This window comes from Neophocaena asiaeorientalis, unplaced genomic scaffold (genome assembly GCF_003031525.2).
Source record: "Neophocaena asiaeorientalis asiaeorientalis breed wild unplaced genomic scaffold, Neophocaena_asiaeorientalis_V1.1 scaffold205, whole genome shotgun sequence".
Lineage (NCBI taxonomy): Eukaryota > Metazoa > Chordata > Mammalia > Artiodactyla > Phocoenidae > Neophocaena > Neophocaena asiaeorientalis.
Window position 1 is genome coordinate 1,776,733 of NW_020174369.1, and position 15,939 is coordinate 1,792,671.

At 41.9% G+C, this 15,939-nt stretch overlaps 1 protein-coding gene across 6 annotated transcripts in view; it reads right to left on the reverse strand.

Moving 5' to 3' along the window:
* Positions 1-15,939, reverse strand: part of DAB1 (DAB adaptor protein 1) — a 282,989-nt gene that overhangs the window by 125,044 nt on the left and 142,006 nt on the right. For all 6 annotated transcript variants that reach the window (XM_024756252.1, XM_024756249.1, XM_024756247.1 and 3 more), the window contains exon 3: positions 14,931-15,029. In XM_024756252.1, coding sequence (XP_024612020.1) covers positions 14,931-15,029 — 99 coding nt within the window. The remainder of the gene's footprint in view (positions 1-14,930; positions 15,030-15,939) is intronic.

A 15,939-nucleotide genomic window follows, 5' to 3' on the forward strand; every position in this document is an offset into this window, starting at 1 on the left:
GAAGACTATTGATATATACACAAAAATATTGACTTGGTTTATGTTTAAGTGGTAGGATTTCAAGTAACTTCTATTTTCTTCCTTATGACTATTTTATATTTTGTAAATTTTCTATAGTAAATATATGCTACTTTTATAAATAGAAAAGGCATAAATTATAGATAAGGATTAGTCTCTGTCCATTATCACTGCGTGACTCTGGGCTGGCAATCAGACTCTCTGAGCTCCAGGTCCGTCACCAATAAAATTGCACGTGTAATACATATATTGTAAGATTAACGTGAAGATCAGCTGTAAGAAAAAAAGTGAAAGTAGTTTCCAAACTACAAAGAGATTCTCAAACATAAGAGATCCTTTTTTTTTTTTTTATAATCATTGTATCTGATGAAGTTTTTGTTAAGTGCTAGGGTGGTTGTATCATAGGCTAGAGATAGCCAAAAAAAAAATACAGGCACAGACTTTGACAGCACAGAAATAAACATGAAAGAGTACGCACGTCCATTCACACAGATACACGCACGTCTATTCACCCGAATAGATCATCCTGCACAGAGTCGTGAGATGATGCATCTCTGTATATGAGTCTCAGAAACTCTCCTCGGACCCACTGATATTGAAGATGAAGCATCTGTTCCTCAAAAGTGAGGTTATGACCGTCTTGGGTTTAGACACTTGCCAGTACACTCTTTATTTTCAAAATTCTAAACATATAATTTCAAAACAGTCTACACATTTCTTAGATACCACGAAAAATTCAAACCTCCATCTCTGGAGGCGCAGGCGTTTTGTATTTAGATATTGAGGCCAGGCTTCGGTGTAATTTCTTGCAGATTTGAAATCTCCTGATTTTCTAAATCATTTAAGAAGTCAAATCCATCCTGCCAAGCAAATCCCTGAGCTATGTGAGTGAGGCAGCTTGAAGGAAGGCTGTGTACCAGGGTGATCCCAAAAGAAATATTTGGCTGAAGCTACAAGTATAGGAGCTGCTTGCAGCTGAGACGGCTGCATGCTGCATCTGCTGTGGGCTCATCAGACGGACTGAAACCCTGGGCTCGAGTCAGGACTGCGAGGTCACTGGCCTTTGTCCTCAGTGCCTGGAGCACTTCTATCCTCCTCCACCCTCCATGTTCAGGGCTCCATCCAGAATGGAGCTGGTAATACCTATATGTAGTTCACAGTGTGATCATAAGGACTGAAGGAGACCATGCATGTAACTCACTCAGCACAGTGGATATATAACACTCCTAGGTCATCCCTCACCACCTTACCAGCTCTCCTAGGCTAACCTCCTCTCTCTCATCCTTTGCATCAAAGCGTAGTTGTACATGCTTGTACATGCTCCAGGCTGCAGAGTGCCCAGGCATCAAAATTCTGAGGCACAGACGCCAGAACCCTGAAGGGACTCCCACCCCTAGGCAAAGCTCCCGCTGCTGGCGGGGCACAGAATGGCTGTGAGAAGGCAAGAGTTTTTATCCTCCAGGAACTTACTTGTAATATTTAGTATAGACCTCAACACATAGTAGTTGCTCAATAAATGTTCGTTTCTTTCCTTCCCTTCAATTAGATATTACCTTTCCCTCATTCACATCATATATTATACTACTTTTATAGCTGGCTGTACTTTCTATCTTATACATACTGGGTATTTAATAATGCCTTTGGAAAATATATATGGCAATAGAAAAAAAGTGACTATACCCATATGCATATGAGAGCATAGAAAAGGGGTGAGAAAGAAGGATAAAGGCAGATTAGATGGATGGGGAAAGAGAAAGGAAAATGGGGGGAAACAAATTACCTATGCATTAAGGTCATTAATAACACCGGAAATTGAGACTGAATATATTACATGTAACCTTTCATACATTTTATATAATCTTCTATTCATCTAGAAGCTAAAGGAACCCTGGGAAGGGCAGATATGGCTTGAGGAAAATGGGTTGTATCACTGAAGCCCATGGCAGAGGGGATGAAGTTGCTATTTACTGTTCTCAGGGAGATAATTATTCTTAGAATTTAGATGCCACCCACAACGCCCAAAGGTTTTAGGTGGACACAGCTAGACAAGAAGGTGGATCAGAGGGCTGCTTGACTTGTACAATGAAGGAATTCAGCACAATGCCACAAGTATCTCCTGGGAGCTTACCACGTACCAGAAGGTGGTAGATATAAGAGTAACCAAATAATGGACCCTGGCTTCCAATTACTCATAGTCTAGGATTTTCGTTTGTTTCTTTGTTTAAAATTCTCTCTACTTTTCATGTTTGTAACTAATCAGGGAATGCAAATGCTTTACCAGCTTAGCATGGTTATTCCTAATCTGTAGAAAAGCAGGGAAAGGTGCAAGAAAGAAGTAGTGACCATGAGCATAAGACAGAAAAATGGGAGGGCATTAGGTTTATCTCACTGTTGATGCTAGAATTAAAAAAAAATACATATGTATTTTTAAATTCTAGAATCAATATATATACAAATAAATAGTTTTATTTAAATGAATGAATGAATAAGGTCAGTAACTACAGCACAAAAGAACAAATGATGAAGAAGTCAGCCAGGATATCACCGAAGTGTTTTATTCCAGGTAACATCTAACCATCCATGTAAGACAGACACACACCAGCTTCCTTGTTGTGGCCGGCAAAGCAGTGTGAAATGAAATAAATGTGGTGGGCAGGGCAGCCCTCATTAACTGAGACATCTTAGCAGTTCACTTCACCTCTCTGAAACTCAGTGCCATCCTGTGTAAACCAGAGATAATTCCTCTATTTGGAAAGACTTCTATAAAGCTTGGCTAGTTAATTACTGCTCATATACTCCAGAGGAGAACACAGAGCCACTAAGAGGTTCAGTGATTCATAAAAGTATGAAATGAGATGTGCGTAAAGCACTTACGACAAGATCTGGGACAACGGTAAGTGCTATTGCTATCATCACTATTATTGTCGTCGTTGTTTTTATCATTACAGCTCGATCTGCACCTTTTTAACCTAGTGACGATACAAATTCAGGCCCTCTGACAACAAACCCAGACTTCCTTGCATAACACTGGTCATCCAGGCCCCAGGTTCCACCATGCACACTTCCCCAGACAGAGTCTCTCCTCTGGTGGATGTTACCAGGCTCTCACCTTGACCTTCTAGGAAACACATTCCTTTATTGTCCCCAGAATTGTTAATGCTGCTCCACCTCGGGCTGCCGTGGAGAAGTACTTGAGAGGAGCACAGAGAACCACCTTATCAGTGCTGGCCCTAATTATAGCATCACCATTTCTACACAAACAGCTCCTGTAAGGGGTGTCTTCATAAAAATAGAACCACCTATTAAATAAGTGAAGCACAGTCATGGAAAATGAGTTTTAAATTAAAATTTAAAATAAATGTGCGAGATAGAAAAACAATAAACAGTAGAACCCATATAAAGCAATCAGCCTTCTAAATAAAAGCAGAGACACCCAAACTGACAGCTCTGATTTATCACGTGTAACGGCCCCTGGAATTTGGATGAGAATTTTCAGAAGTGTCTTCTTCCATTACTCAGTTGACCCTCAAAACTATAGGAAGCTCCCAGAGCATGTTCATATCTGTGATTTACGAGGCACGTGTGTCACAGGCCCTTTAGCAGGGAGAAAGGAAGTACAGTGGGGAAATGCTGTGACCTCGCTATACTTTTTATCTTTTTTCATAGCACTGATTACTTTCTAACAGAGTATATTATTTATGTATGTCTATTGTTTCTTGTCTGTCTCCCCGCATTAGAATGTAAACTCTACAAGGGAGAGTCCTTCCTTTTATTTACCAATGTCTGCACACCCCTGAGAATACTCCTTGGCACACAGTAGGTACTCAGCGAACATCTGCTGAATAAATAAATGGATCAAAATTTAAGAGTAGTCCTGGTCAAGTGACTGAACCTCCCTGCGGGTGAGCCACCTCATCTGTAAGATGGGAACGATAATATGTTACTAAACAATGGACTGCAAGAATTCAATGAGAAAAATATATGGGAAGCACTTGGCACAGTGTCTGGCAATTAGCGCTCCACAAATGGTAGAAATAACTAACACAATTCCCAGAGCTGAATATTTATCATCAAAGTTTATAAAAAGCATTCATCCCCAAAGTCAGCCACCAAAGAGCAGGGAACAAAGGGCCCAGAGATGAAGACCAGAGATCTTCAGCGGGTGTTCATCCTGCACTCCTACAGAGCTCGTCATGGGGTCAGAATGAGCAGATTAGAAGACTCCTCGGTAATCACCCAGACCAGAGCCAGCAGACACCAAGCTCCTTTGTCTACATATTGTCCGCGGGGGCCGTCACATAACAGTGGCCAAAGTAAATGGTTACAGGAGACCGTAAAGCCCACTTATGCTCACTATCTGGACCTTGAAGAAAAAGGCTGAGGAATGACCCCAGGGTTCAGATGAGGAGAGAGTCCCAGAGAATAGGCAGAGGATCCATCCCCGAGGTCACACTGCACATCCAGGCACTACCACCTTGAGCAGCAGCTCACACACCCCTCAGAGGCCCAAAGAGTAGCTGATAAACCTTTAGTCACAGGGCTGGTCTGCACGACAAAAATCCTCAGAGCAGTTAGATTTCTCCCCTGGAGAACAAACTCACGGTCACGTGCTTTCCAGAGGCCCTAAGGATGCCCTTGAAAAGGAGAGAGACCACACTGGGAACTGAAAAGAGCACAGGCCTTATCACTCTGCCATGCCGGAGCCAGTGCCCGGCTCTGCAATTTGCTGTCTATTCAGCCTTGTGCAAATTCCCTTAACCTCTCTGTGTCTCAGTTTCCTCATCTGTTTAACAGGACAAATAGTACTTTCTTAGCTGAGTTAATTAGGGGATTGAATTAAATGAGACCAAGCATGTAAAAGCAGCTAGCCCAGCAAACAGTACCTCTTTACCTCCTGAAAGACCAAAACTGATAAAATGATTCATTAAGGGAAAGATAGTACATTTCTGAGTTCATCAAATCTGCTTGAAAACATTCGTGGTCTCACTTTCCAGGGTAATATGAATATCCATTTTTTTTCCCGTCATGAATTATCCCCCATCTAAATTATCTAACAGAGGCAGCTTCCGGACAGGGCCGATTTCTAAAAAAATATGTTGGATTTGAGCTATAAATTGATTTTTTATTGTGATAAATTAAAATCCAATATCACCCAACAAGACACTAAACATACAGAGGCCCAATTTTTCCCCTCAGATGTTCGGTCTCTTTGATATGAAAATGGACCTGGGGCAGCTGTCGGGCTTTGGGAGCCTGAATGTTGAAGCAAATGAGCAAAGACTATGGAGATGGTAGAGGGAGAGGGAGAAAAAGGTAATGAGGAAGGAAGGCAAAGTAAGGAAGAGGAGGAAGGGAAGAGGATGCTTCCCACTTCCTGTTCTGTGGGCATTAGAGAGTGACTCAGATTCGATGTTCAAGCCTAGGTGTTTTGCATACAATTTGCTGGGAGGTCTCAGGAGCCACTTACACTTTTTTTTCTTAACATTTATTTATTTGGCTGTGCCCGGTCTTAGTCGCACCATGCATGTGGGATCTAGTTCCCTAACCAGGGATTGAACCCAGGCCCCCTGAACTGGGAGTGCAGTCTTCACCGCTGTGCCACTAGGGAAGTCCTTCAGGAGCCGCCTCTTCTCTTTGGCTTCTGAGTTTCTTCACTTGTAAATGAGTGGGTTAGTCAATGCCTGAGGGACCTTCAACCCCTGACATCCTAGGACCAGAGTACTCTGAATCACATATATTATTCTTTCCATGCTCACTGCCTGCATGGCAAAACTTGCATCTTTGATACGCAGCATCTTGGGCTCCAATATCTAGCCCAGACAATGAGAATTTCATTATAAGTTTACTTATTCGTTACTTCCTGTTCCATCCTTCCCTCGCTTTTGTTCCATCTCTCCCTGACTGACTTTCCTCCCTTCCTTCAATGTGCCATTAGCATCTCTGTCACATACCAGGACCTGTGCGAAACCCTGCAGATACAGCAATGGATGAGACTAGGGGCCTCGTGGAGCTTGTAGTCTGATGGAAGCATGGGTCAACTCATTCTGATACAGACGACCGTGTGCTGTGATAAAGGTGAACAGAGGATGCTGCAGGAGGAATATGAAAGGATTTCTTAATTCTGAAGGGAGGACATAAGAAAATCCATATCAGAGAGGGGATAATAGAGCTAATATTATAATATTAACACCTAGAGCTTTTTATTATACTAGGCACTATTCTAAGTCTTAGGGGATTAAATTAAATCCTCATTTAATCTTGCACTAATCCTAAAACATAGGTACTTTGATTATCCCCATCTTACAGATGAGTAAAAGAGATACAAAGTCATTCATAAAAATTGCTTTAGAGCTGGGCAGGAACGGATAGCTGCCTCCATAGCTGGCCAGGAACGGATCCAAGGCAGCTCCTTCCACCATGCCCACTCTCTGGTGCCAGTACCATACCAGTGAGGAGTGTGGGCTGTGGATTCAGACAGACCCAACATGAATACTGCTCGGAGGATGAAATGCATAAGGCACTTAGTTTACTAAAGCACCTGGCTTGAGAAAGGGCTTGATAAGTGGTCACTGTCGCGCTGTGTTGCTGTTGCTACTGTTGTTGACATTACTGGACCTTGAGGTGTTCACTGAGTGAAGAAGGGCAAAGGGATATACAGAGTGGAGGGGTCTCCTTTCGCTAGTCCTGCAAGCTGGGCAGTGAATGGTCGGTACAGGAACTGGCAAGATGGTACCCCCGGCGTTCTGCTCATGCACGAATGATACTCCCAGGTCTGCTACGTACAGCTGGCCAGGGGGTACACTGCATAGATCTACGGGGAGGTAGTCATCGTATAGTCATCAAAAACATGTATACTTATTGCAACCGTTTCCCAGCAAAAGTCATATCCCGGGCAATGAGCCTTAAAGAAAGGGACTTTTCCCTGATTTGCACAAAGACATCTGATGGGTCGAGGGCGGCCTTAGAGTCACTGTACCTACCTCTCTGTATAGCTAGTGCAGCTTCAGGGCCACAGAATACAATGAATAATAACTCAGGCTGTAATGGACATGATTCAACCAAAACACTTTAGTCGTACATTCCAGGCCTCGCAACAGGGCCCTGCCAACCCTCTCAGTTTTCTCTCACTGATAGCAATCACACATCCTCCAATCCAGAATATCCAGACATCTCAACTCTTCCCCACACCTGCCCTTCTTCATGACTTTCTCACTTTAGGGCCTTAGTAAACACTCCCCATAATTCCCTTTGCCTGGATACTGGTCCTCTTATATCTCTCACTTGAAACCCTGCCCATCCTTCAAAGTTCAGCCCTTTGTTCCTAAATCATTCCATATTTCTTTTCAGATGGAAGAAATCTTTTCTTTTTTTTTTTTTTTTTTTAACATTTTTTTTTGCGGTACGCGGGCCTCTCACTGTCGCGGCCTCTCCCGTTGCGGAGCACAGGCTCCGGACGCGCAGGCTCAGCGGCCATGGCTCACGGGCCCAGCCGCTCCGTGGCATGCGGGATCTTCCTGGACCGGGGCACGAACCCGTGTCCCCTGCATCGGCAGGCGGACTCTCAACCACTGCGCCACCAGGGAAGCCCCATTTCTTCTTTTGAACTCTCATGATAATTTTATATTTTTCTCTTATCATATTGTTATTCTTGCTTTGAGTTTTTAGTTATATACATAGGTCTTGCCTCCTAGGTTGTAGGTTCCTTGAAGAAAAGGTTTCAGGCTAGTTCATCCCTATCCATCACGTAGAATATCCCTTTCACTCAATAAGCATTTGTGGAATGAATGAATGAATGAACCAATGAAAATGGCAGCATGGTCTAGACAGGGATTCTTAACTTTATCTGACCCAACACCTCCTTCTTATAAACCAATATTTTGTAATTCTTTTATTATCTGGAAATGATTATATAATCTACCTGTACACATGAAGTTTAAGCAAGTCAAAATATCCTACTTATAAAGGAGAAATAAAAGAAGATGATTTCTAATTAAAAATAATATGAATTTCTACATATAAAGGCTTAGTTACAACTACACTAGAACATAATGACACTGTCTTATGTTTGTGCTTTTCTTATAATAAATTCAGTTTTAAGAGATCATTCAACTCTTCCCTTTATATTTGACATTTTTAAAGATGCGCCATATAAGTCCAGTTATGGTGAACATGATAGCTATACATGAAACTGATGGAGTAGTGCCCTGTTGGTGACTCAAATATGAAAAGCATCACAGGGGAGTGGTTTTCCAAAGTGATGACCAACTCTTGATGAGGTTTCAACAGAACAAAGCACATCTTTCTCTCTGTTTAGCTGCATTTCTGGAAAACTCACTACTATGAATATTGTACAAAATCACTTTTTTTATAGATAAAGTAGAGTTAGGTTTTAGATTCAGGTAATTATAAACAGGTTTTTCATCTACGTGAATGTGTGATAAGACATTTAAAGTCATATGGCACAGGAAACATTCGTGTTGTGTGTGAATGTCCTGTACATTGCAGAGTGGCTAGCATCCTTGCCCCTAGTAAATTCCTGCATCACCACCCCCTTCCCCAAAAGTCGTGACCACCCAAAATGCCTACATTAAGTTCCAAAGCAGCCCCTTCTGGGGATAGAACCAGTCAAGTGGAGAATCTCTGGAGTAAAAGAAACAAAACAAGCTTAGGAGTTATAAATGTGAATTTGAATGCAATTCTTGCTACTCATAGTAGCCTCGGGCAAGCCACTCACCCTACTTGTACCTTAGATGGCTCATCTGTAAAAAGGGGTAATAAAACCTCCAAGAATTGTTGGGTGTCCAATGAGACAGAATCCACAAAAGCCTGCTATAGACGGTCCTGCTTATAGGCTAGTCACCTTGTGAGAGTCCTATGTACTGCTTCAATGGCTCTCAGGATGACAGGGGTGTCCCAGGTCCCAACATTCAGCTCTGCAACGCCTTCATCTTCCTACCTGTCTCCCTCCCTAGGACCAGTTTCCTTTGCTCCACCTCAGCTGCTCTCCCCAAGTCCACTCAAAATACCTAGTTAGAAATAAAGGAAGAACAGTCCTGTTTTTGAAGAGACACGAATAAGGTGATATCTGGTTTTCACTGAAGAATAAATTATTAAATCAGCCGTGAAATGTAAGTGCAGCCATTACAGTTAAAACATCATTACCCCTCTATTATAAGGGACAATATTCAATCCTGGGCCACTCTCCACCTCTCCCCTTCTATGCCCTAGTTTTTCTGTGTACATTTGCTGAGTCGTAATCACTAAGTCATCTTATTTTCTGTGCAATAAGTACTACTGAGCACCTACTATGTGGACATCACGTGCTAACCAGATAGATAACAGTGATGAACAAAAAGATACAGCCTCGTTCATATGTGTGTTGACAGACGTGTTCAATAAATATTTCCTGAAGGGAAAAATGAACACACACACGTATCTTTCTCCTTTAGACATTTGTGCATTTAGAAATACGTTTTTCTCTTCCCTGACTCGTTTCGTTTACCTGGTCCTCTCCAACTCACTCCTCCACTGCCAAGTCAGTGTGCCCTTTTCTGTGAAAACCCCTGACTCTTTCAGGCAAAGCTCGGTCTCCATCCCCTGAGTACCGACAACTCCATTCACACCTGTGTCTCAGCAGCTGTTAGTTCATTTTGTGAGTCTGGTTTCGCCACCAGACTGTGAACACCTCAGGGGCAAGGACACATCTTCTTCATCTTTGAATCCTCAGGAAACAGATACTCACGTGGCGTAAGACAGGCATCCGATATGCTCTTGCCTGACCGTGTACCGGTTACACTGCCGACATTCTATCCACAAGACAGTCCCAGTTGTAACTCCACCCCTTTTATCTTCACTCAGGAAAGCTCATTAAAATGAAAGTGAATAACGGTGACAGTAAGACAGGGATAATATTCAATCTGCTCTAATACGTATAAAAGGAAATCGTTTATAAACTTTGATATTGCTATGGTCTGAAATGTTTATATCCCCTCAAATTTCATATGCTGAAATTCTAACCCTCAAGGTGATGGTATTAGGAGGTGGGGCCTTTGAGAGCTTATTAGGTCATGAGGGTGGAGCCCTTATACATGGGATTAGTGGCCTTATAAAAGAGGCCCTAGTAAGCATCCTCCCCCTCTCCCCCTTGCACCATAAGAGGACACAGAAAAAGGCACCATCTATGAGGAAGTGGGCACTCACCAGACACCAAATCCTGGGGCTATGATCCTGGACTTTCCAGCCTCTAGGACTGTGAAATAAACATTTGCTGTTTATAAGCCACCTAGTTTATAGTATTTTTGTTATAGCAGCCCAAACACACTAAGGAAGGTGTGATATATTACTAGCATTAAGTACTCTGGACGAGACTACCTGGGTTTGAATCTCAGCTCTGCCACTTGAGAGCTGTGTAATTAATTATTTGGACCTCAGTTTTCTCATCTGTAAAATGGTGATGATAATAGCATTTACTTCATAGAATTGCTATAATGTACTTAGAATGGTGCAAATAAAGTGCCAATCAGTGCTGGCTAAAATAAATGAACAAGCAAAATCCATCTGTGATTGTGGCAACAAGATGTTGCATTATCTGGAAAAGATGATACAGACCACTGCCCTCTATCCTGAGAAACAGACTCATCTTTAGGCTCCTGTAATATTTATGATTTTTAAACATTTATTTATTTATTCTTGGCTGTGTTGGGTCTTTGTTGCCGCGCACGGGCTTTCTCTAGTTGCGGTGAGCGGGGGCTACTCTTTGTTGCGGTGTGTGGGCTTCTCATTGCAGTGGCTTCTCTTTGTTGCGGAGCACGGGCTCTAGGCGCGTGGCTTCAGTAGTTGCGGCATGCGGGCTCAGTAGTTGTGGCTCATGGGTTCTAGAGCACAGGCTCACTAGTTGTGGTGCACAGTCTTAGTTGCTCCGCGGCATGTGTGATCTTCCCGGACCAGGGCTCAAACCTGTGTCCCCTGCATTGGCAGGTAGATTCTTAACCACTGAGCCACCAGGGAAGTCCCAATATTTCTGATTTTTTAATGACACAAATTATAATAATTCTATGGAATAAAATTATAAGTGGGGAGAGAAGAAAGCTAGTGAGTTTCCCTGGAAAGACATAGGATTTGGGGTCGGAAGGTCTGATCTGAGTCTCCAGCCAAGTCAGGAACACTCCCAGACTCTCAGTTTCCTTATTTGTGAAATGAAGATGACATCACTCCTGCCTTGGTGTCCACTGGTCTGATTTGAGGACCTAATAACATACTGACATGAAACCATTTCTACTCCTGCTACGGCTACCACTCCTACTATTACTAGTAACAGTGAGTTCATTTATGACATATTCTGCATTCTCACTGATCCTTTTGACATATTAGCAATACCTAGATATCTGAACATATGAACAGCTTTTGTTATTGATTTATTTCCTGCAACATACTACTAATAAAATTTACTCACATAAGGTTTGGGATCAAGAACCCTTTGAAATTCAAGACAAGGTGTAAATTGCTGCAAAGGGTCTCTTTAATTGGGATCAAAACGCTTCTGACAGCTTTTGGATTTTTAAAATTGTAGCTATTGTCACGTTCTGCTAATGTTTCTTTTCTGGGTTTTGAAAAAAATAGTGCAGCCAAGCTTGAGCAGGAATACTTTAGACATGATAAACAACTAAAATTTGTCATTCCAAATGACAAAGACCTCGTTTTCCATTTCTTTGATATGTAGGACAAAACACTTCACTTAGACTCTTATCCTGCATAATTCAGCCGGTTCCCTGCTGTGCAACGACAAAGGTTCAGTAAACTGTTCCTGCTCATAATCTCCAATGGAGGTTTTGAAAAACCTCCATTTATCTGAAGATAAATCACATCGACAGGGTTGACTTTAAGGGAGAAACAGACTATTAAACGAGTCTGGGGAATCAACTTTGGTGATTCCCCAAAGATGTGACTTTGGTCAACATCTCACCTTCTACTTGACTTCCTTCTAAAATATCCCCATAACATGACTGTTGCATGAATCCTCCTAGGGCTGGTGAACTCCCTTGCACAGAAGGTGGTCCATCTACATGCTGAACAGCTCTGACTCGCAGGAAATTCTTCTTCCTCATAAACTGAAACTGCTTCCTAGAAACTTCTATCACCTGGTCTCGGTTCTGTCCCTCGAGTCACACAGAACAAGTCAGCTTCTTTTTCTACTAGACAACTCTTTGGAGAGATGAACGCTATTAATATGGAGGGCCTTGCTCCCACCATCCTCTCTAGTTCAGGCTTAAATGTTCGATTCTCTCCACCACTTTTCCCCAGGCTTGTGTTGAGACAAATTAACAAGCTAGGGTAGCAGAAGCCCAATGATACAGGGCCTAAGGTTAATCAAACAGAACTGGAGCAGACGAAGCCAGACAGAAAACATTTAACTCTGCCTTCACCCCGATTCTCCACTAGGAGATGACATTTTTTTTCAACAAAGCCAAATGGCTTTGAGCTGAAATAATGACTTTACTGCTCTTCTCTTTGTGTCCAGATAAAGAATCAGAAAAATCAGATTATAAGGTTTGGTGGTATCTTTCTTTGGGGCCACGTTAGCCATCCTTGCGTGAGGATTTAGAGAAAGGTAAAGAATATAAACTACCTCTTCTCATTAGTTAAAGTTTGGTGATGAGAACTATTTGATGGTAGGGTACATGATGGAATAGCAAAGCCAAACACACGGCCCTAGACAAAAGAAAGTATCTGATACTCTGCTTTACTCCAGTCCCTTTGGTGATGCCAGTGTCATGTGATGGGCAGGCATGGACTTGGGAAGAGACTAGAGATCATGACTTATATTGGGCATATAAATCCTTGTGAAAGCATCTCTCAGGTAGGCTTGATCCACGCTCCTTGGATCCCTACCATGAAGGATGCTAAGGGGTCAATGATATCCTCCAAGTTTCTACAAGCCCAAAGCTCTCTGCCTCCTGTGTGTTAGCCAGGATCCCACGTGGCCACATCTGTGTTCAGAAGTGTTGGCCCAGCATAGTATTCAGTCCCCCAACTGCCCTGGTCCCCTCATCAGGATATACTTTGATTCGATTATATCTTTTCTAAAATGTGAGGTTCAGAACTGAGCACAGGTCTCCAAACGATAGTCTGCCCAGGAAAAGGAAAATCTTCCCTGATTTTAGAAACCATACTTTTATTAAAGCAGAAGAGGCTTACCCTTTTCTCTCCTTAATATCTTCAACTATAAAATGGAGATAACAACACTATCTACTCACAGGGTTGTTGTAAGGATTAAATGGATTGGTACTTCTAAAGGGCGTACAACAATGACTGGAACATACTATGTGCTTGACGCAGTGACCTGTTATTATTACTCTCTCATAGGACCCTTCTGAGGACAAAACTGAATAATGTACGCAAAGTGACTAACATGTACCTAGTATGTACTCAACAAACGGTAATTATTACTACTAGATTTTCTTATTGTGGTAATACATACATAACATAAAATTTACCATTATAACCATTTTTAAGTGCACAGTTCAGTGGCATAAAGTACGTTCATATTGTTGAACAGCCGTCACAGCCATCCATCACCAGCACTGTTGCCCTCTCCCCAGACGTTTAACTCTGTACTCATTAAACACTAACTCTTTATCACCCCTCCCCCCAGGCCCAGTCAACCACCATTCTACGTTCTGTCTCTGTGAATTTGACTCCTCTGGATACCTCATTTAAGTGGAATCCTACTGAATTTGTCTATGTGTGACAGGCTTTTTTTACTTTGCATAACGTCTTCCATGTTGTAGCACAGGTCAGAACTTCCTTTTTACCGCTTCATAATATTCCATTACACACACACACACACACCATATTTTGTCTATCCATTCATCCACAGATGGACAGTTGGGTTGCTTCTACCTTTTGGCCATTGTGAATAATGCTTCTATGAACATGGGTGTACAAATGTCTGTGCTATTATTATTCAGGAATAACTTTTCTTCAAGAAAATCCATTTTTTACTGTTAAATTATCATCCTACTACCCACTGCTATCCTAATATGAGTCAAAACAAAGGCGAGGAAATTATAATGCAAAACGACAAGGTTAGGTAACTTGGCTGGTTGAGTACTGCTTATACAGTACTTGACAAATTACCCGTGAAGTTCAAAGGAGGTGACATAGGCGGAGGTGTGTTAGAAGCTACATAAAGCATTGAATGAATAAAAGCAAAACATGTCCACTTGACTCTTGCTCTCTGGACAAAACAGATCAAAGAACAGAACGCTTTTCTGTTTTTCCCTTACCATCAATGAACAAGGCCAACAATGCAAGGCAAGTCCTGGGGATGAAGCTGGGAGCTAACTGCTGCTGGGAGGTTGATGAAAATACAAACCACTACTTCAGTGGGTTTAACAAACAGATCAGCCCTTACATTTCCTGATCATGCAGTGATAGAGTTTTTTCAAGATTGAAAACTCCATTTATTCTTTTTGACGACAGCAACTGCAAGGTGCCACAGGTTCAACTCAAGAGAGTCTGGATGCTTTGACCAAGTCAACTGACCCCCGTGCGTCTCCCTCTAGGATGCATGTCATTAAAGCTGCCGGCACACAAAGAAATTTAACTTAAACTGTCACATTACCCACCGCTCTTCAAAGCACATCAATCTCCCTATTGCATTACCAGGACTGTGTGACACTTTTATCCCAATTACACTGCAAGAAACACAGTCACACTGTGTTGGTGCAGTCACACTGTGACCAAGTCAGGAAAGAGCCTCCCTCTGATGGACAATCACAGTTGATCAAGTTTGTCAGTTGCTTTATCTGTTTTTATGCTTGTTTGATATCCCTGCCCAGAGAGTAGAGGCTTTTAAGGGCACATCTGTCAGTGGATTCAACTTCACCATGCCATGTTATTCTTTTACTTACCCCTGTCTTCTCATCAAAGATTTTGATTCCTCCAAAGGAGATGGTTAAAAAGATTTTCTGTTTGTGTTCTCCTTTGGAACGAGCGCCAGCAACAACGCCCTGTTGAAAGGAAGGATGTGGTTTTTACTTTAGTGTTTTCATTTGAAAATTCCCTCCAGTCCCAAAGCAAAGGCATGTCAGATATCATGAACCGAAGCCACCAATCATGCACACTCCATTCCCTCCCCACTTCCATGCTGCCTTCCCCGACGGGCTTGCATTTTCTTGATGTTTTAGGGTAATGCTTGTCCTCACTGCTCGAAAACTGTAGAAATAGATATTTGAACATGTATTCATTGGACGAACCAAGATTTATAGAGTCTCTACTTTGTGCCTAGATGCTCAGTTCAGAATTCGAGACCCCAGGATAAACAGAATATGGTCCTCTTGTTAAAATCTTTGCTGGGTTTTGTATTAGATATGGTTTTAACCTTTTAAATAAAGATGAGTCGTGGAATACATTCCTAAATGTGATTTTAATTTTATATTTCTGGGAAAAGTTTTCATATGAATTAATTTTAGAGATCAGAAAGAAAAGAAAAAATATTGCCAGACTGCATGTCTCAATTTTGTTTGGAAAAATGTGATGGTCGTATGTCTAAGGTTTGCAGTTTTTACCCACACATTTTGTATGTTCTTCTACCATTTTTCCAATCATTCCTGTGCTTTCGAGGAAAGTACCTACCAAGTGCATTCCACTTCTCAAAAATCTGTTTCCCCACTTTTCCAAATTTTTTGTAAACTGAAGATATGTGTATGAGTCAATTAGAAGATAGGTGTCACAAAAGGTAGGTATGTTACTCTGCTCACTGCTCTCTTCCTCGTACCCAGGACAGTCCCTGAAGGTCAGGAGACACTCAGGAAATTATTGTTACATGAATGTGCTATCAAGAGTCCTCGCCAAAGTTGATATTATGCAAGTTAAGAGTAAAGACACTTGCTTTTTTTTTTTTTTTTTTTTTTTTTTTTT